This window comes from Macadamia integrifolia, chromosome 12, assembly GCF_013358625.1.
Source record: "Macadamia integrifolia cultivar HAES 741 chromosome 12, SCU_Mint_v3, whole genome shotgun sequence".
NCBI classification, from domain to species: domain Eukaryota; kingdom Viridiplantae; phylum Streptophyta; class Magnoliopsida; order Proteales; family Proteaceae; genus Macadamia; species Macadamia integrifolia.
The window spans coordinates 13,530,689-13,551,095 of NC_056568.1; the positions used below are offsets into that span (position 1 = coordinate 13,530,689).

At 37.9% G+C, this 20,407-nt stretch overlaps 2 protein-coding genes across 3 annotated transcripts; one reads left to right on the plus strand and one right to left on the minus strand.

The window, feature by feature from the left end:
* Positions 1-3,004: 3,004 nt before the first annotated feature.
* LOC122058252 (auxin transporter-like protein 2) lies at positions 3,005-7,850 on the minus strand. 2 transcript variants are annotated; one of them, XM_042620852.1, is made up of 8 exons: positions 7,115-7,850; positions 6,653-6,867; positions 6,351-6,536; positions 6,146-6,258; positions 5,737-6,018; positions 5,175-5,382; positions 4,841-5,098; positions 3,005-3,584 (listed from the first exon to the last, which is right to left on the minus strand). In XM_042620852.1, the coding sequence occupies exons 2-8, from the start codon at positions 6,821-6,823 to the stop codon at positions 3,366-3,368; spliced, it is 1,437 nt and encodes a 478-aa protein (XP_042476786.1). In that variant the 5' UTR covers positions 6,824-6,867; positions 7,115-7,850; the 3' UTR covers positions 3,005-3,365. The 2 variants fall into 2 exon arrangements, with proteins under 2 accessions (XP_042476786.1, XP_042476787.1); XM_042620853.1 differs by having other exon boundaries at positions 6,653-6,879.
* Positions 7,851-15,373: 7,523 nt separating this feature from the next.
* Positions 15,374-18,761, plus strand: LOC122094740. The gene is made up of 2 exons (XM_042665344.1): positions 15,374-15,590; positions 17,887-18,761. The coding sequence occupies exons 1-2, from the start codon at positions 15,374-15,376 to the stop codon at positions 18,759-18,761; spliced, it is 1,092 nt and encodes a 363-aa protein (XP_042521278.1).
* The last annotated feature ends 1,646 nt before the right edge of the window (positions 18,762-20,407 follow it).

A 20,407-nucleotide genomic window follows, 5' to 3' on the forward strand; every position in this document is an offset into this window, starting at 1 on the left:
CAGGATATGGTACACTAGCAATTTCTATGTCGTTGCCTCTCATCTTCACATGAATGACATTGTTGTCCTCTAATATATGGCATCGTTTTGTTGTACCACATTAGTGTGCTCCTCTATGCTGCTTGCTTAAATTGTCTTCTTCCATTATTTATTAATGGAAAAAGGTTCTTTGAGCTACCGGACAGGGTATGCTAGTACCCCTGTGCCTACTTGTCTCCTCATGAAATAACTCTATTGCCTCTTATGTGCCATACTATTGTGAAGTACCTCATTGGTGTGCTTTCCCTATGCTGTTTACTCAGAGTACCCTTTCACATCTATATATGGGCAAGTGTTTTTTTTGTCCAAGAATGTGTGCCCCTACGCCTAGACACAAGGGGGTGTGCCAAATGACCACGGAACTTTTGGTCGATGCTCTCCCATGCAGTCTCATTGGTTGGGCATTGGCGTAAGGGCCACGCTCCCAAATCCCAACCAGAAAACTTTCTTCCTTTATTTATTATTACTAGAGGGGATCAATATGTTGGTTGCATATAATGGAATCCCCATGATCAATCAATGAGGGCACAGGGGGAGTATCATACATCCGTTAACATGGGGCCTCGATGTCATGGAAGCGACAATGTGAAAGGACGATACACACTAGCAGCTATGGTTTTCTTTTCCTTCAATTTGGTAATAACATAAAATTAAAACAAGACTACTTTGAATTTGTGGATGTTTTGGCAAATATACTTTGAATTTGTGGATGTTTTGACAAAAATACTTTGAATTTGTGGATGAATTTAGGGTTTTAAATTTAATTTATTTGTCGTAATAGATGTGCTAGACTCTACATCCATGGAAGAATTAGGATGGAAAGGCCGGTCCCAATTTATTCGACTTCAATGACTGCTCCATTTTGAGAAGCATTAATGAAGAATCTGATGAATGAGATAGTCCGTTCTGATTCTTAGAATTAGATATGTCAACTAGTTTGGGTCTGGTTGGTTTCAATCAAGCATAATCAGTCTCCACCAATTTAAAGGTTCATACAGTTACCAACAAGTTAAATAATCAAGCTCATAGGCTAGTCATGGACATACTGCTATTTGGCCTGTCAGTTTAGAATCCATTGATTGGGCTTTAAGTGTGCTACGTGGCTAATCGAGCTGTAGACTTGCTATAATTGATCTAAATGAACTTAAACATTCTAATCTAGAAATAAACAGTTGGATACCTCATTGGGCCTAACAGTGTAGGCTACAAATTGACACCTCTACTGGAGATTATGTTCATGAGGGACTTCAGAAATGTTTTGGGGTCATCCGAGGAAGAGTAAGCAATAGAAACACTAAAACTAAAGGCCCAAACCCAAGGTAAATGGTTGTTGTTTGGGTAAAAGAAGATGGGAAAGGAATAAGGACCCCAATGTATCAATGCAGCAGATAATAACGAGAAGGGGAATAGAGGGCAAACGTAAGCTACAAGTGCTAAACTTGCACAAAATTAAAACCTACGGGTGATAAAAATAATCGTTTAGTGTAGTTGGTGATCTGTGGTGTGCAAAAGCCTATGCTCACCAAGAGGTCTCGAGTTTGAGCTAGACATACACAAACAATATTTTCAATCCCCTCTTATTTGTGACTTTTCATGGATGAGAGAGAAGTCTAAATGTTTGCTATGGTTAGTTGTCAAGAGAAGAATAGAAACCATAAGAAGAAAAAACAATTGAATTTGAGGAGACACAATGATTGATTTATGTGTTGATTTCTCTCTTGAAATTGATTTTTTTTTTTTTTTCTATTCATTTCGTGATAACCAAACATAACCTAAAGGATGGATCCAAATTCAATATGTATCTATATCCATTTAGGGATACTAGTATCCGGTTAAAGGTATCCGAATCCAAATTCAAATTATCCCAAAATAATTATTCATTCCAATTAGATAATCAATTAATGATTTGGGGGGTTCTTGAAGTATAGACAAGTTCTAGAGAATGAGGAAAAGAGTTAAGACAACTTATAAAGATGGAATAAGATCAAATTGTATTCACTGGGGGAGGAAGGTTCGAATTACACAAGCTAAAGAGTAACGGGATAGTCAAAAATCCAAATTTGATTCACTCCATATTCGTTTAGGGATATCTGCATCCGGTCAAAGAATATTCAGATCCAATTATATTTGATCCGTTTACATCCCTAATCCTAAATCAGGAAATTTCTTTTTCCTTCCAACAAGAAATCTAAAGAAAGAATTCCCAAGAGAGAGAGAGAGAGATAATATTAATAAAAAGGGATTCTTGAACCCACCCATTGATTAAGACCCCCTCATTTTATAACCTTTCTTTATTCCGAATTTAAGTTTAAACTCCAAGTTTGAAGGCCTGTTTGACCATTAAGCCCTAATAAAGGAACTAAATCAGCTCCCTGCCCTCATCCTAAAAAAAACATTAACAACACCCAAATATCGGGCTCCTGTGATGGAAGCCAAACCAAGCATCAAATACAAAAATAAAAAAGTAAAAAACATAATCAATGGGAGTCAGAGCCTTTAATACACTCAGGTGCTAACAAAAAATAATTTCCTCTTAAATAAACGACCCTATAAATAAATGATTAAACATATATAACCCATATGCTTAACTAAAAATACATTATAGGTTCTCCTTCCCCTCCGATTCATAAACAACACCTCACATGTGAATAGAGAATATATGAAGGCTTATGAGAGAGGGGAGCGTGGCATGTGACTAATAGACCCACCAACGTGAAGCCATGTGGACCAATTTCCTAGTCTGGGAATGAGAATCTAGGTCAAAAGAGTCCTTTAGAACATTTTAGAGAGAGAGAGAGAGAGAGAGAGAGAGAGAGAGAGAGAGAGAACAAGTATTAGTGGGTCACAGCACTTATTCTGATCCAATTATAATAGAAGTCCCACATGAGAAGACTACAATGGGAAACAAAATAGTGATGATGATCCATCCATCAAAGCTTCATATACATACTTTTAAGAACCTTAATGATAAACAAACCCATTTATATACTAATATTCTTGTCAAAATGAACCTTAGAAACTTAAAAGAAGAAAGAAAAAAAAGATGAACTTCTGCATACATCAACTTTAAAAGCATAAGAATCAACATTTCCACACTATCCATCCCATCTATCTGTCTATCTATTCTTCTTATACCACTAATAAGAAATTCAATAAAATAAAATAAACCCAAATGAAAAAAAAAAAAGCAACACCACATTTGGGGTAAACTTTGCCACTCCCCTACCACCCCCACTAACGTGTATAATACAAGACACAGACTCTATTGCTGTGGACCAACCCGGTTCTTCATCAGCCGGTTCTTCATTGGGTTAAGACTTGGTTTACTAGTGATGTTTGGGAGCAGGAGCAACCGTAGGAGGTGGCTTACACTGGTAACACTTAGCAAAGAGGCCAAATGTGTCGACTTGCTTGACAAAATTGGTCATGCTAGCCCAACCACCGAACCCAAATCCAACCACAAAGATCCACCCGACCACAAACGCATTTATCACATACATGGCTGTCCAACTTGGGAGGAAGAAAGGAGGCTTCTCCGCAGCATTCTGCATCAAGGAAACAAGAATAATTCGAAGAATCACAAGTCTTGGGAGACCGACTGATATGCCCAAATCCATTGAAACTAAAAAATTAGGCAAAAAATGTGACAAATTTAAAAGAACTAAACTCTTTAGTCCTACATCAACTAGGCATTACATAAACCCTAATTGGTTTTAACTTTTAAATACAAGAGAACCAGACCGGCGGCTACACAAGCCACTACCAATAATGGGCTGTGACTAGTAAGAGGTTTAGTCATTTAGAGACGGTATTCTCTGTCACTGATGTGGAAGTGGAAAAGAATGCAGCACAACACAATGGTTGCATATAACTAAGTGAGAAGGACATCCCACCACACTCTTATCACCTATAATATTTCCAGAGGTCCCAAGGGCTTTAAATGCATAGCACACACACTCTCTCTCTCTCACGTGCTGCCCACGTCATCCTTTCAGCCAATGTGGTTGCCCCCAGATGGAGATGTTTCGGAATTGGGATGCCATTACTGGTGTAAGGGATACGCACTGATACGGATACCCACAATAATTACTTACCCCACCCACCACCCCTCCCCCCAAAAAAAAAAAAAAAAAATTATATTGCCACATCCCACAAAACCCATATCCCTACCCTATCCATAGGCCCTCTCTTGTGAAAGGACAAAACAACCCTTAAAAAAAATCTATTTTTGGTCATCATATAACTGGGAGGACCCCAACACGCAGGCGACGGACGCGTTGAAGAGGTTCCTAATGCTATGTAATTATGTAAGTAATGTAATCCACCACCTAAATCAATAATGATACCAATCAATTAGCCAAAACCTCCCATCTCCCATCTCCCATCTCCCATCTCCCATTTGACAATGGAAGACTTTCCTTTTCGTGCAGACGACAAACAAGCTTTCAGGATAACAATCTCTGGACCCCATTCATAGTCACGTATACTCCGGGCTTTACGTGGACCGGCCCCAAGTGAGGCAACGGCCAAGCCCGAATCAGAACCAAAACCCGGTTTAACTTTTTCCATCAAGGGTGTGGAGAATTGTTTAACTTTCCGTCTTTTTCTCTATAGGACCTTTTTTCAATTTAATCCTTAAACTAACCCCACCTTGACCATTCAATCCTTTTCACTATAGCCTGGCTGACCGTCATTATTTCCTTCTTGTCGTGGAGAGTAGTCAAACTTTTTACAGTTTTTTACTACTACTTTCCTGTCTAGAATTACCAAAAAGCCCAAACAGCCGTGAGGAATTGGGTACCTGTCGAGCAGAGGCTTTCCTGTAGGTAAGCATATGAGCAAGGGCAGGGATAATGTAGACGGTGAAGCTAACCAAGAGAGCACCAACAGCAGAGTTGATGGGTCCAAAGAATGGGAAGATAATGGCTAAGAACCAGATGGGTATCACCACAGGCAGCCTCGCCAATGCTCTCAGGCATATGCTCTTGGTATCGTGCATCCCTATCACCTTCTCCCACACAAAATACAATGGCGTACAAGCGAATCCAAATGTTATGAACTGCATCACATATAAACAAGACATGAGTAAGAATAATCATCAATAATTAAAAAGAAAAAGAAAAAAAAATATTAACCTGATGAATGAGCATCAAGATAACGGCGCCATCACGAAAACCATTCTTGGGAAGGAGGGAGAAGGCATTGGAGTGGTTGAGGAGCTGATCCCCGAAGGCCCAGTATACAGCGGCCGCCGATGGAAGTGTTAGAGTGAACACATACAGCGTTGCTATCAAGTAAATGTACTTGAACTTTTGTGGCTTCCACATTGCGTGCATTATTTCACTGAAATGCCATTGAGTTTCAGAAACAACTAAGTTAAATTAATTATCCCACATTAAAAGTGAGTAATCCCTTAAAAACTTATAGATGCTTAGAGAGATGGCTAACTTTTGAAGATGAGTTTTAACCGACTCCTTCACAAATAGTATCACGACCACCAGATTGAAAGAAAAAAAAACAGAAGGGGCAAAAAAAGGTTTAGTCTTCCCAATGATTATGTTTGGTTTCATTAGAAAATCCCAAAAACCCCCGAATGGCCAGCAAAAGCTGCAACCAGTTGGGGAGGGGTGTGATTATAACCTTTGAAAATGGAGAAAGAAGGAACCCATTAACCCAATTACCCAAAAGATTACTCACACAGTGACAGCATGTCCACCGAAAGTGTATAGGATGTTGGTGGCGCCGGTGAAATACAGAACCAGTTTCGTCGGAGCCGTGTGTTGTACTCCATCAACCTGGCCGTGGACTAGAGCGGCGATGGTCAAGTACCAGGCAGTGTAGGTGGTCATCCCAAGTCCCAGGAAAGACCAAATACGGTAGTTGTGAAAAGAAGGTATGAACACCGTCGTTGCACAACAAGCTCCGAAGATGTACGTCCATGTCCTCTTATCCAATCGATCGTTTATGTAATATATGTTACTGTTTTCCCATCCACCAAAAACACAATCACGAGATTTGTAAGATTTGTTCAATCAGGTCAGGATAAAAAGAAGAAGAAGAAGAAGAAGAAGAAGAAGAAGAAAACAAAATCTAAAATCTCTCTCACCTTGCGCAAGCTATGAGCTGTATAACAGATCCAAAAAGGAGAAATGTACAGTTGAAAGCCAGTCCAATTGCTTTCCAGTATGGACCCAACAACCCATCCAGTACTTCGAACCACTGAAATTGAAATTTCACACCAAAGTCACCATTAGAGGTCTGTGAAAGTTATCTCTGCAACCTAAGAAAGAATTTTGATCCTGAATGGTTACCTGAATAACATGGTTCTTGAAGCTCACGTTTTCCTTCTCCTTCCGGCTGCGGTACTCGATGTATAGAACGCTTATAAGGTAGGCAGTCCAGCTACCCATGATGCCATAGAAGAGCTGAAATAAGATACCAGAAAGCATACCCAGTTGAGAGAACGAGTAGGGTAGCGTGAGCAGAACCTGGGCTACCTGTGAGAGAGGGGGCAAGGTCGGATTGAGCTTGGAGAAGAAAGAATGAAGCAAATTCAATTAAAATTCACTAGTTCACTATGCTCTCAGGCATTTTTTTTTCCTGGGTTTTTTACTTGATTGGAAGCGCAGCTGAACCAGGCATCATAAACAGAGCCACCGTGCCAGAGAATGCTCTTCATACTGAACTTGGACTGAACTTCTGCCTCTTCCTCCTTCCCATCAGGCTCTGTTGTTTCGCTGTAGTTAGTCACTATGGCTTCTTCCGCTTGCTTCTGAGGCAACATTATTTTGTGATTTTATTTAATGGAGGCCCTTTTGAGTCCTAGATCTGTAACAGAAACTGGAGAGTTAATGAGACAAAAAATACCAAGATCCAAGACAGAGGAAGAGGAAGAATTCTTGTACAGAAACAACAAAAGGGGAGAAAAGAAGTAAAAACAGAGGGAAAACCCAAATGAAATTTTGAAGAACCTTGAAAAGCTTAGTTCAAAGAAAGGGCAAAGAGTAAGAAAACGATTGTAACGATGGCTCTAAACGAACCAGACGAAGAGGAAGAAACCAATTACTTCAGTTACCTTATTTGAGAAGTCCCTTTCTAGTGAGGGATTCAGAAAGCGATGAACACACTAGAGTCTGGACAAATGTTTGTATACAAGGAAATCCGTTTCTTTTTTAGTTTCCACCTTTATTGAATGGGAGAAAGAGACGAGTCTAATCCGTTTTCTTCTTTTTTGAAGGTGGGAAGAAAAGCGAAGAGTGCGCCGCTAGTAATGGAATCGCGTTACAAACTGCAGAGGAGGTTTAAGAATTGCTGCTTCAAAGTGTCCACAGAGGTTTTAATGCGCTAATATTATTGCAAAGAAGGGGACAGACAAGACGAATCGACCTTATCTGTCAAAGCCTCAATTGACTAGAACTCGGCTCCAGACGCTCAACTAAATGCACTTTTCTCTCTCTTTCTCTCTGCAAAAACGGCTGAGAGTTGTCAAATCGAAAAGTCAGGACGGTTTGAAGAAGGGTTTGCAGAAAGAATGAGTAAATTACTGAGAGTAATGACTAGTGAGACTGAGAGCGAGAAGCAGACGAAGAACCGAAGAAGAGAAAAAAAAGGCTTTTTGCTTCTCGAAAGAGAAGTGTAATATTAAACTGGAGATAAAGCTGAGGGTGGACGGGAGTGAGGGTTGGTTGAGGTAAGGAAGACGAAGGCCAATTATCGTTTTGATTCGATTCTGAGTCGTTTTAAGGGAAGGGAAGGTAGAGAGAATCGAGATCTGGAGAAAAAGACGTCGTCCCGATCAGTAAACTGTAAAGAGACCGAGAAAACCAAAGCTTGCTTTTATAAGCCTAAAAACTGTTCCAAACGGCTACAAGTCTACAACATAATTAAAATTGAAAAAAAAAATCCCATTATAACATTTGGAAAAGTAAGGATAGAGAGTCTAACCATGGTTTCAAGTAGGGGTGTCAATTTCAAGTCCGCACTGATAGGCCCAATAGAGTCCAATATGTTTATGGCCTGATTTGGGTCGGTCCGATTAATAAACGTGTTGAACCTAGGCTTAGCCCATTTATAAATAGATAGTACACATTGCAATGGGTAAGCCCAATGTGCCTCTTGATCGGCTTGGTTCGTTTATAAGCTCGACTTGGACCAACATGTTTAGCCCGACCGTTTATATATGTATTTTGATTTTATTGGGATAGAATATGGTACATATTGATATTTTTATCAATTATTGATTGTAAGTAATATATTTCCAAAATTGCGGATGATTTAACAAAACAAATTAAAGTATCTTAAAATCCAAGAGAAGTAAAGACCGTTTCAAGGTCTGTTTAAAGTTTTATTGGTACATTACCCCATTTAAGGCTCGATTATAGCTCGAAATCCAATCGAGCCCAGCACGAGACCGATCGAGACTGACTCATTCTTTAAATAGGTAGGTCATGGTCCAAGGACATAGGCCCGTTAGGCCCGGCTAGGCCCGGCCGAGACCAGCCCGGCCGATTGACACCCCTAGTTTCAACTATCTATATCATATCTGCTGTATCGGCCATATATATGATAGTTGACCCAAAAACTATTCCAAATGGCTACAACATAACTAAAATTGAAAAAAGAAAAAAAAAAAGAAAAAAGAAAAAAAAAAAGAAGCTTCTCATTATAAAATTTGGAAAAATACAAAGAGAGGCCTAATAATGGTTTTAAGTATCAATCGTATTGGTTGTATTAGCTATATACCCAATAGTTGACCGATCTGGACCGATAACCCTATATTGTTTCTATAAAAAATAGAAGGCTTGAGTGAAATTCTTGGTGATTTCTCATTCATTGTACATGGGGTTATATACATGACATTACAACCAAAAGATCCCTTTAATAGAGGGATAGAGATACAAAACTTAGGAAATATAGTTATTTGTACATAATAAGGAAACTAAGGAAATAGGAAAGAGAGATTGTCCTGATCTAAAGTAGGTAGGAGATCAAGGTATTCTCTCAATCTTCTCAAATTGGTAAGAGATCAAGGTAGGAGAGATATTGTCTCAATCTCAAATTGGGAGGCAAGTGGAGTCAGCCAAGACTCCTCCCAATAAGCCCGCGTAATAGTTTCAGGAGTAAACAGTAAAAAAACGTACTTTTTTTAAAGTAAAAGGACAAAATTAACTGATACACACTGACCTAATCCAATCTGGATTAGTATCATAATGGTATCAATACCTAAATCTATGGGCCTAACCATTCAAATCTATCCTTCTGCTCTTCACTGTTTTCTCTTTTATCTTTTTTGTTAGAGAGAGACACCTCACAATGTGATTGACCGACTTGTTTAAGTAATCGTTCCTCATAGGCTAAGCATGGTCTCATTTATAAATGGTCGGTCAAATATTGGTCTTTAATTGGGTTACCAAGAATCGAATTAAATAGTCTTAGAGGGGCTAATGGTATTTGGCTCCACTATGGCGCAACACAATGTCCGACGACCATCCAACGCTTAGAAATGCCTTGGGCTACGTGTGAACCTTGGGCTCCATGCCAAAGCGTTTCTAGCCGTTGGATGAGCGTTGGATACTGTGTTGCGCCACAGAGGAGCTCAATCCAGGGCTAATGACACATTTATCTCTAACAAGATTTAAATGTGTCGAGTTGAGTCACCAAGAAGTGAACAATCGAATGTTAGTTGGACGAGGCTTAAGTACGACACGTCTAATAAACAAATTGTGCCAATTCGAGTTTTCCCAATTGGGGCTAGAATTAATGCTGCTACACACACTCTTATCTCTTATGAAACTTTAATTTTCCAATTAACTCTGGTTCCTCTTAAAAAGATGAAGGACCACGTTTCCCTGCACCATGAGGATCCAGGCCACTCGAAGGAGGGTTGGAGGCGTGGTTTTCGACCCTTTGATCCACATGGTGAATTCATTGCATAATGAAGGAAAACTGTCTAAAAAATGAATGTTTCATATCCTATTGAGTAACTAGTGGATTCATCCATGGTTTTGGAGCATGGTATCAGAACGGGTACCGATCATCCCCAAAATCGTTCCGATATCAAATTTTTCATATCAAACAGAAATACCCCTGCTTTACATTAAATAAAATGTTTTGACTTTTTTAACTCTGGTCCATACCAATCAACTGATATAGTATCAGTCAGGTGTCGGGATCAAATACTTACCAATATAGCGATCCAATGTTGGTACATAGAACATGGGTTCATCACTCCTATATGTTACCAAATGAGAGAGAGGGAAAGAGAGTGAGAAAGAAAAGATGGAGTGGACCGAGGTGTCTGTTGAGCATTTTTTTATATGCAAATCAGTCCAACTATTTACATCATTTAATTCTCAGAACAAGGTTACTTTATGTATTTTCTCTTGTTTTCAAAATTCATGCCAAAAGTGGACCAAATGGAGTATAATTTTCAAATTCGACCCAAGGAACCAAACTCTAGCTAGCCTGGCTAAGCCTAGAAGACTCCCTCTTGGCAAAATCTGCAGAATAAATTTCAAGGATTTCCTATGTGGTGACGATTTCTACAAGGAAGAATTAGGCTGAGTCAACCTTCTATTTTGGTTTTTAACCACATGTTGGGATGAATATTTAGTAGTTTCATATTCATGACCTTCTATATTGGATAATATTCTAAAAGATCTTCTTCTATCTTCTATTTTGGGATTAAGAGAAATATTGTAAAGGAAATTGGGATTATCAAATTTTGGATAGTTTTTATTATAAATGTTGACTTTTATTTGCTTTCTATTTTTTTTTCTTTTCATTCTTTACGTAGCTGAACTCTATAAATAGATGAACTCTCCTCTCTCTGAAAACACTAAGGGCCTATTTGATAATGTTTCAAGAAACGGAACAAAAAGCGTTTGATAAAACTGTTTTGCTTTACTTGTTTTCAGAAATAGAAATTGAAATTTCTACCTATTTATGGCTCAAGAAACGACCCAGGTGAAACAAGTTCTTTCGTTTCTGAAAACGACTCGTGGCCAGTCTTTCGCTGGTTACTATCGACTTCCAGAAACATGACTTATCAAACACCTTCAATTCTGTTTCTGTTTCTAGAAACAAAAATTTATGTTTCTATTGTTTCTTAGAATAGAAACAGAAGAAACGTTATCAAATGGGCCCCAAGCTTCCTCTCCCCTCTCTTTTTTCTTTCACTTCATTAGTTTAGCTTTGAATAATTTATTTTTACAAGTTGTAATTTTACTTTAAGTTAATAGAAAGATTTAATAATTTTCATTTTATTCAAATTGTAATATCCATAAAAGTTATTGAAAGCAAGGAAGATTTGGAGATTTTTCTTCTCAAGCCTCTGCGTTTCTTCATTAGGGAAGTTCTTGTCTTATTTTATTTTATTTTTTTTAGTTTAATCTTTTCTTCATCAATCCATTGTCCTTTTAATTTTTCTAAGGCCAACTAAACCCTTCAACTCTGGGTAGGATGAAGCTATGAGAGAAGGAATGATTGATGGTCGCCATGCTTATGTGTTTGATTGTATGTGCATAGCTTAGGACATACATTAGTTGCCTTTGCATTGTGCATGTCATCTTCAAGAGACCATATGCATATTTGTCGATGTATCTATTGCATCTCCTATCTATATTCATAAATTTTATTTTTGTGGTTCGTGTCTTATTGATTGAATTACTCATGGAAAATATTTGCTTTGATTGGTCATATCTCCTATTGACCTAATCATGATACATGTATGTTTGGTTGTTTTGACCGTGAATTTGACATAATCTCAAGGTGAGTTCCTATCCCCGAAAGCTCTTTTTGCCAATAATTTTTAGTCATCATTCTTTTTTGGTAAAGAATTGCTATTAAGGTTAATTCTTAAATTCTGCGTTTGATCATCATTGTCATATTTATTTTGCAATTTTTGTAATTTCTTAGGTCCCTAGATTAGGTGAATTCCATATTGTTAGTTTTAATTTCATTGCATGTGAGTTACCTTAGTAATTATTTTTGCAATGTTAAGTACACTTTGCCTAGATTAAGATTGAATTTTAATCAAGGTCAACCTCCTCGTGTTCGACACACATCTACACGTGACTAGTGCGCTTGCGGTTATATTTATTATTTTCTTTTCTATTAAGAAATAGTATCCAACGTGGGCCGCTAACTCACAAGGCTAGAGGCGTAGAAAGGAGGCCCATTTATGATTTTAATCCATCATTTTTTGCCTTTACTTTACATGTAAGGACGATGCAACTTGTTTATCCTATCTGACTTTAAGTCGAGCAGCATCACGCTTCCACTCCCTCCAGCTAAATTGATTATTACTTTCCTTATTATCCAATGGCCCCATGGCCGAACGCCAATGTGGGCACTGATTAGTCAGCAGTGGGATCTAATCACAATCCTCTCTCTCCATAGTCCTTTCTTCTCCCTTGTTCGAATATTTTTATGGGAGAAAAAAGAACATGTCTGTTGGCGTAGGAAACCCCCCATTGAGTCGGGCATGAAAACACCATGCTATCCCTTCCCATAATGAGTTAAAGATGCTCTCATATGTTGTTCTATTGATCCACGAGATTTGTATTTCCTACGCCAAAGCAGCTGGGTTCTTATATCCTTTTTATAAGAAGAATGCTACTTAGTCGCATGGCCCTTATACTAGCATGGGGGCTAATAAGGGGCACAAGGGCATCAACAAGGATTAATATTTTGTATTTCATAGGAACAAGGCTATCATTTTGGCCATCTCCATATCTTGGCAGAGGGGCATGTGACTAGATAGTGTTCTCTACCCCTATTTTTGTGTGGGAAAGATATCTCTACCTGGGTCAGTAGCCTCTGCGCCAACGTGAGGGCCAATGAGAACAAATGTAGGGGTATCAACAATGATGGAGTTTTGCGATTTTATAGGGTGCAGAACAGTAATTTGCACCATACTGTGTCTAGGCTCAAGGTCTATGCAACCGGGTAGCGTTCTTCTCCCCAATAATATTTTAGGTTGAGTTCCATTTGCTGAGATATCACGAGTGAAAGTTATATTCATAACTTTTTTTTTTTTTGGTAAATAAAGTATATTCTCTAGTCACACACAGTTATGTAAATGTCTTTTAAATGTTGATAAACAGTCGCTTTTTTCCCTTTTTTTTTTTTTTTTTTCTTCTATTCCCTGAATTAAATGTTGTGAACATGCGCACATTCCTAAATTGGTTTTGATGATTACAAACAAGTAGGTACTTTAACTATAGTAGTTGAGTGGTGCTTAGTATAAGGATATGCCTCTAAAGAATGCTCACATGTCAAACTCCAAGAATCCAAGCTTCAAGATGTCAAGACATGAAGTTCATCTCAAGACATGGACTTACTAATGAATTGATTGAAGATGAAGTGCCAAGAATTGGAAGATCTACATGCAGAAGTTTAGTGAAGAATTTCTAGGATAGATTGCATATTCATGTTATAATTGTACCTTAAAATGTATACGCACACTCACACATCGTGCATTTCCTTCATACATATTAGAATGACCTTAGAATGCACCTTGACTAAGTGTGAAGAGCCATTAAGTGGTTAGGAACATGTTAGGAATAACATGACTTAGAGAATTTCCTGAATCAAGGGCATTTTGGTAACCTAAAATTAGGTATTAGGAGATGTTCCCCTCATGAAAGTTGTAGAGATTCGAGTTACGAACCCAATGCATTTGGAATTATGTCAATTCAATGTAAGACTAGAAAGTTACGACGGAAATACTGATGAAGGGTCATATTTCTTGAACCCTATCATAATTGGTTCTGGTCAAGCCTGCGGGCGGTCGACCGGCTAAAAGCCCTGGTCAATCGAAACTTGTCTGAACGGTGTGTCTAGGTTGATCTGTGCGAGACTGACTGGCTGGTAACCAGCATCTAACGGCTAGTTTTTGCCCAACGACACTTTGGATGTCGACCGGTAGACCCAAATGGTAACCGTTTGAGTGAGATTTCTTGCATAATTTTGTCCTTTAATCTCATCTATAAATACCACTAATGCTCTTAGTTATAAATGAATTAATAGAAGCGTTAGAGCAATCTTTTGAGAGCATTTGAAAGTCAAACCACTTTACATCATCTCTTGAGTCATTGGTTAATTATTTCTTTACAAGTGAAGCGCAAGATTCTTCTCAAAGTCTTCCACTTCCTTATTGATTTAATCAAGCCCATTGAAGATTATTATAAGGTGCAATCATTCTCATTCTTGCATTCATTATTGTACTACACAAGAGGTAACTCTTTATCATTTTACTTCTTTATTTCTATTTATATTAAGTCTAGACTGTACTTAGGCTTGTGTAAGGATCCTCTTATCCTTCAAAGAGTTGTAAGGTCCCTCTCTACCTAGAAAGAGATTGTAAGGTGCCTCTCTACCTGAAAAGGGGTTGTACAGATTCTCTTATCTTGAAAAGATTCTGTAAAAGTTTTCCTTCCTACCTACTATACTGAAAGAGAAGAGCTAATGGAATACCTTGTGGACTAGACTCAGAATGAGTTGAACCACTATAAAGTTTGTTGTTATGTGATTGTATTCATCTTACTTATTCTGTAATTTTTAATTCACAATCACATTTGGGATCATTAATAAAAAAAAAAAAAAAAAAATTCACTAGTATAATCTATTCACTCCCCCTCTATGTTACTTCATTTGGTATCATAACGGGAGCTCAACATCATAAGATAATCTTGTCTTAAAGTGAGTCAAAGACCATGGCCACATCACAAGGACCACCTGAAGGTATGAATGACTCTAGGCCTTCATACTTCAATAGAGAAAATTTCTCCTTCTAAAAAATATAGGTTTAAAAACTTCATTTGTGGACATAATATCCTTGTTTGGAGTGCTATAGAGAATGGACCATACATCGTCATCAAGGGCGAAGAATGAAAGAAGGTGCCAAAGGATGAATCAAAATGGACCATTAAAGATTTAGTCCTCATTCAATACAACTTCAGAGCCTTCGCCTTCTTACAGTGTGCCTTAAACAAGAAAGAATACAACTGAGTGGTCGAGTGCGACACAGGCAAAGGTACCACAGAGGTAAAGGAAAAGAAGGTAGATCAGTTAGTTTCTAATTATGAATCATTTGTTATGATGGAAAATGGAACAATTTCTGAAATGTTCACTCGATTTACTGATATTGTCAATAATCTTATAAGCTTAGGAAAAACCTATTCTAACACTGAAAATTTCAGAAAGATCTTGAGATCTCTACCTGCAGTTTGGAAACCAAAGAAGACAACTATAGAAGAAGCTCGTGATCTAAGCAAGATCTCCTTGGACTGCCTACCTATTGGGATCATTACAAACCTATGAAGTAGAACTAATGGCAGATAAACAAGTCACAGAGAACAAAAGAAGGACAATAGCATTAAAGTCTTCCCAAGCAACAGAGGAAATTAGTGATGACGATGATGATGATGACTTCGACATAGGGAAGTACATCTCTCTTATAACCAGATGCTTCAAGAAGTTCCTAAGAAAGAAAATGAAGATGCCTTACAAGAACAAATATCATGGAGATAAGTCCTATGGAGAAAAAGGTAAATCTAAACTAAAATCTAAGGGAACAACCATTGACAAAAATGACGTTGATTGAATTGAATGCAGCAAACTAGTCATTTCAAAACCAAAAGCCTACACAAAACAAAGAAGAAAGCCTATGTAGCTACATAGGATTCTAGTGATGAAGAAAATAGTGATTCTGATGAAGAAGTCACCAACCTGGCTCTAACAACACTTGGGAATGAAGACTAAGAGGTAAGTCAACAAACCCAAGTTGACATCACTACGAATGACTTGAACGAAGAGCTTCAGGAAGCCTTTAAGGATCTATATGAAGAGAGTCTAAAATTAGAAGTAGATAAAAGTGGATATTGTAAAAAATTTGGACATTCTATTAAGCAATGTCATGTTAAGAGAAAGAAGTCTCTCAACACCCAAATGAGAGACAAAGAACCCAAGTTCATTATGCTTACTACTACACCCCTCAAAGGAGGCAATATAGGCCTCAAGAGGAGACAAAAACAATGCATAAATTCAGGCAATTTCAACCCCAAGGGATGTATCCATTTGATAGGTCACCAAGACAGTATTAGGAATATAGACCATACTCCCCAAAATATTATAGACCTCAAAGACAATACCGACCACAAAGATTATATGGATCTAGGTCACATGGACCTCAAAGATCATATGGATCTAAAGGACACAAACACCTCCTAGGCCATCCCGAAGACAATTTTAGGGATCAAAAGGCTACAAGACCACCTGGGTTCCAATAGGTACATTTGACACGAAAAGTGAAGGACCTATGAGGTTATGGGGACCAATGTACAACTGAACTTCAATTGTAGGTGTGCTTGAAGAACAAAATAGTAGTCGGATGGGTTATTGACAATGGATGCTGCAAACACATGAAATCCAATAGAAAGCTGTTCTCAAGCTTAAAGGACATGATGGAGTATGGGTAACTTTTGGAGATGATAGTAGAGGAAAGACTGTTGGAATTGGAAAAATCAAACTTGGAGGTATCTATATCAACCAATGTCTACTATATTAATAACTTGAATTATAACTTCCTTAGTGTTAGTCAATTATGTGGCATGGGACACAAGCTAGATTTTAATGTTTCTCATTGTCACATAAAGGATGCAGACAATGACTTAGTGTTAAAAGGAATTACGAAAAACAACATCTATGTTTGCATGCTAGAAGAATCAAGCTCTTTTAATGCATGTTTGGTATCTAACCATAGTGAATCTTCATTATGGAATTGAAGGCTTGGATATATAAATGTCAAGCTTTTCCAAACTATACCATCCAAAGACCTTATTAAAAACTTACCAAAAATAAAATATAATAAACATAGTTTTTGTGATGCATGTCAAAAGGGAAAACAAACCAAAGTATCCCATAAGTCAAAGAACATTGTTTCTTCATCAAGATCATTGGAATTACTCTATTTGGATATTTGGCCCCATTAACATATCTAGTTTAAATTGTAAAACCTATACTTTTGTGATTTCTGATGATTACTCTAGATATACATGGACTATATTTTTAAACATAAAAATGATGTCTTTAATGAATTTGTAACCTTATGCAAAAGATTACAAACTCAAAAGGGCTGTGTAATAACCTCTATTAGGAATGATGGGGGAGAATTTGACAATATAAATCAGTTTGATTTGTATTACAACAAATATGGCATAGACCACAACTTCTCTGCTTCTAGGACACCTTAATCTAATGGGGGTAGTTGAAAGAAAAAATAGATCACTACAAGAGACTGGTAGGACAATGCTTAATAAGTATTCCTACCAAACTATTTTTGGGTTGAAGCGGTAAATACAAGTTGTTATGTGTTAAGTAAAATAATACTAAGACCCATGCTTTCCAAAACCCCTTATGAGCTATATTTTGGAAAATTACCTAAAGTTGATTATTTTAGGGTATTTGGTTGTAAGTGTTTCATTCTAAACACTAAAGATTATCAACAGGAGGAGAGGAAATGTTTCATCTGTCTTAGTTAGGGGTCTATGCAATGAAGCTTGGCTAAACCATTTTTAGGATTGTGCCCAGGTGGTCCTTCAACGTGATTTTTCTGACCATTGCTCGATTTTGGTAGTTTTTGAGGCTTGCCCAAGGCCAGGTAATTGCCCTTTCAGAATGCATAAGTTTTGGTTAGAGGCTTCATCCTTCTTGCAGCTAGTTAAAGATTCTTAGTCGAAGATTTTTTATGGTTCTGCAGCTTTGTTTTGGCTCAAAAGCTTAAACGTCTTAAGCCAATTATTAAGTTCTAGTTAAGGAACACAATCCCAAATTTTGAAGTTGCAGGTATGGATGATGCTTTATTTGGGAAGGAGGCAGATGCCAAAATGGCATATTTAGTTGCTCTAAAACATCATGAAAAGTTGTGGGCTGAAAAATCCAGAATTAGATGGCTTAAGCAGGGGGACAGGAACTCCAAATTATTTCATCTCTATACTAAGATCAGAAGAGCAAGAAACATTGTCAGAATGGTTGAAAAGCATGATGGGACAAAAATGTATGATAGAGATGGGATTTCTAGCTATATGGTTGACTATTATGAAGGGTTCCATAGTTTATCTCCTATTAATGATCACTTAGAGCTGCTGGACTCTATTCTGACCTTGGTGGATGAGGTTGACTTGCTTACTCTAGATGCTATTCCTGGAGTTGTGGAAATTAAAAAGGCTATGTGGGATCTTGACCCGGACAGTTCTCCTGGTCCAGATGGCTTCCCAGGTTACTTCTTTCATCATTGCCGGGAGGTGGTGTGTGATGATTTTGTTCGTACTATCAAAGATTTTTCCCTTAGTGGCAAAATGGCTCCAACTATCAATAATAATTTTTTAGCTCTTATTCCTAAAGTAGATGGTGGTTCTACATTGGATAAGTACTGGCATCTCTGTATGGGAAATTTTTTTTGTAAAGTCTTGTCAAAAATTCTTGCAACAAGAATGCCATATCTTTTGCCTAGGCTGATTTCTGATGAGCAGAAGGCGTTCCAAAGAGGGAAAATTATTCATACCAATATTGGTGTGGGATCAGAGTTAACTAATGTTATGTTCTCAGATACTAGAGGAGGAGGAATGGGCATCAAGATTGACATTCAGAAAGCTTTTGACACCATCTCGTACGAATTTTTACTTCATGTGATGAGAAAGTTTGGATTCTCTGAAAAATAGGTCAACTGGATATATCAGATTCTTAGCTCTTCTAAGATTTCTATTTTGCTAAATGGAGGGCCTGTAGGGTTCTTTAATGTGGAGAGGGGTCTTAGGCAAGGAGATCTTGTGTCTCCAATTCTGTTCATTCTAGCGGAAGAGGTTCTCTGCAGAGGTCTAAGATATCTTGTTAGTACAAATAAAATGAAAGCTCTCTAGGGTCCTCGAGGTGAGATGATGCCTATTCACTTATGATTTGCTAACGATATTTTTATTTTCATGAATGCATATATAAAGTATGTTAGGAATGTCAAAGATTTTTTGAGAAAGTATCAAGATTTTTCTGGTCAGTATATTCATCTTGATAAAAGCAAGCTATTCATGGGAAAATTCAGCTCCTCTCGGAGGCAGACTATTTTTGATGTCATGGGCATTTCTATCTATAACTTTTGTACAAGATACCTTGGGATAGAAATATTCAAAGGAAGAGTTAAAAAACAATTTCTGTTAACTGTTATGGATAAGGCAAAGGAGCGTATATCTGGATGGAAGGGGAAGCTCCTTTCGATGGCAAGAAGAGTTCAGTTGGTGAGATATATTGTTTTGGGAATGCCAGCTCATAATCTAGCTGTTTACTGGTGGCCAAGATTTCTCATTTCTTTGTTAGAGAAATGGATGAGGAACTTCATTTGGACTGGAGATGTGGACAACACAAAAGCAGTGACAGTCAAATGGGATTAGGTTTGTAAGCCTAGGGAGGAAGGAGGTTTAGGGATTCATAGACTTCGGGATATTAATAAATCTCTCCTTTGCAAGCAAGTGTGGAGTATTAAAGATGGTGACTCATTGGTGATAAGCTCTTTAAAGCTAGATTTCTTTCCAATGGAAACCTTAAGGCTTCTTATAGGTCCTTCTTTATTTTCCCTGGCCTAAGAAAAGTGTGGAACAGTGTCAAGTAGGGAGAGTTGGATTGTTGGAAATGGGAGAGACATAAGACTCTAGAATGATAATTGGCTTAGTGAAAAGTCAATTGAAGAGATTTGTGCTCTTGATGTTGATTTGATCAAGACCTCTACTATGAAGGTGGCAGATTTAATCAATAATTTCCAATGGGAAATTCCGATTGTTCAATCCTCTCTTCTGCAAAATTGTACTTCTGCAGCTAGAGCCATTCCCTTGTCTGACTTTAACAAGAAGGATGTCTGTGTGTGGAGCTGTTCTCCCTTGGGTTCTTTCTCCACTTTCTTAGAGTGGAATGAGATCAGGAAGCATAATCCTAAGGTCCCTTGGAGCTCTATGGTTTGGGGGAAATACTTGCAACCAAGACAATCAACCTTTGGCTGGCGTCTTTTGCATAGGAAGCTCCCTTCTGATGATATGATCTCTGCAAAGGGTATTTTGTTAGTGTCAAAATGCCGCCTATGTGAAGAAAATGTAGAGACCTTTGATTACTTATTTATGGGTTGCAGGGTCGTTGTGAATATTTGGAAGAAATTCCTGAATTATTTTGGTTTATCATGGCCTAACATTGCAGACTTCAGTCTTCTAACTCAATGGTGGTTAAGGAAGACTAGGGTGGTCTCTTTGAAAGATCCTTGGTCCATGGGGTTGATCATAGTGGCTAATAACCTATGGAAAGAAAGGAATGCTCGCAGATATGAAGAGAA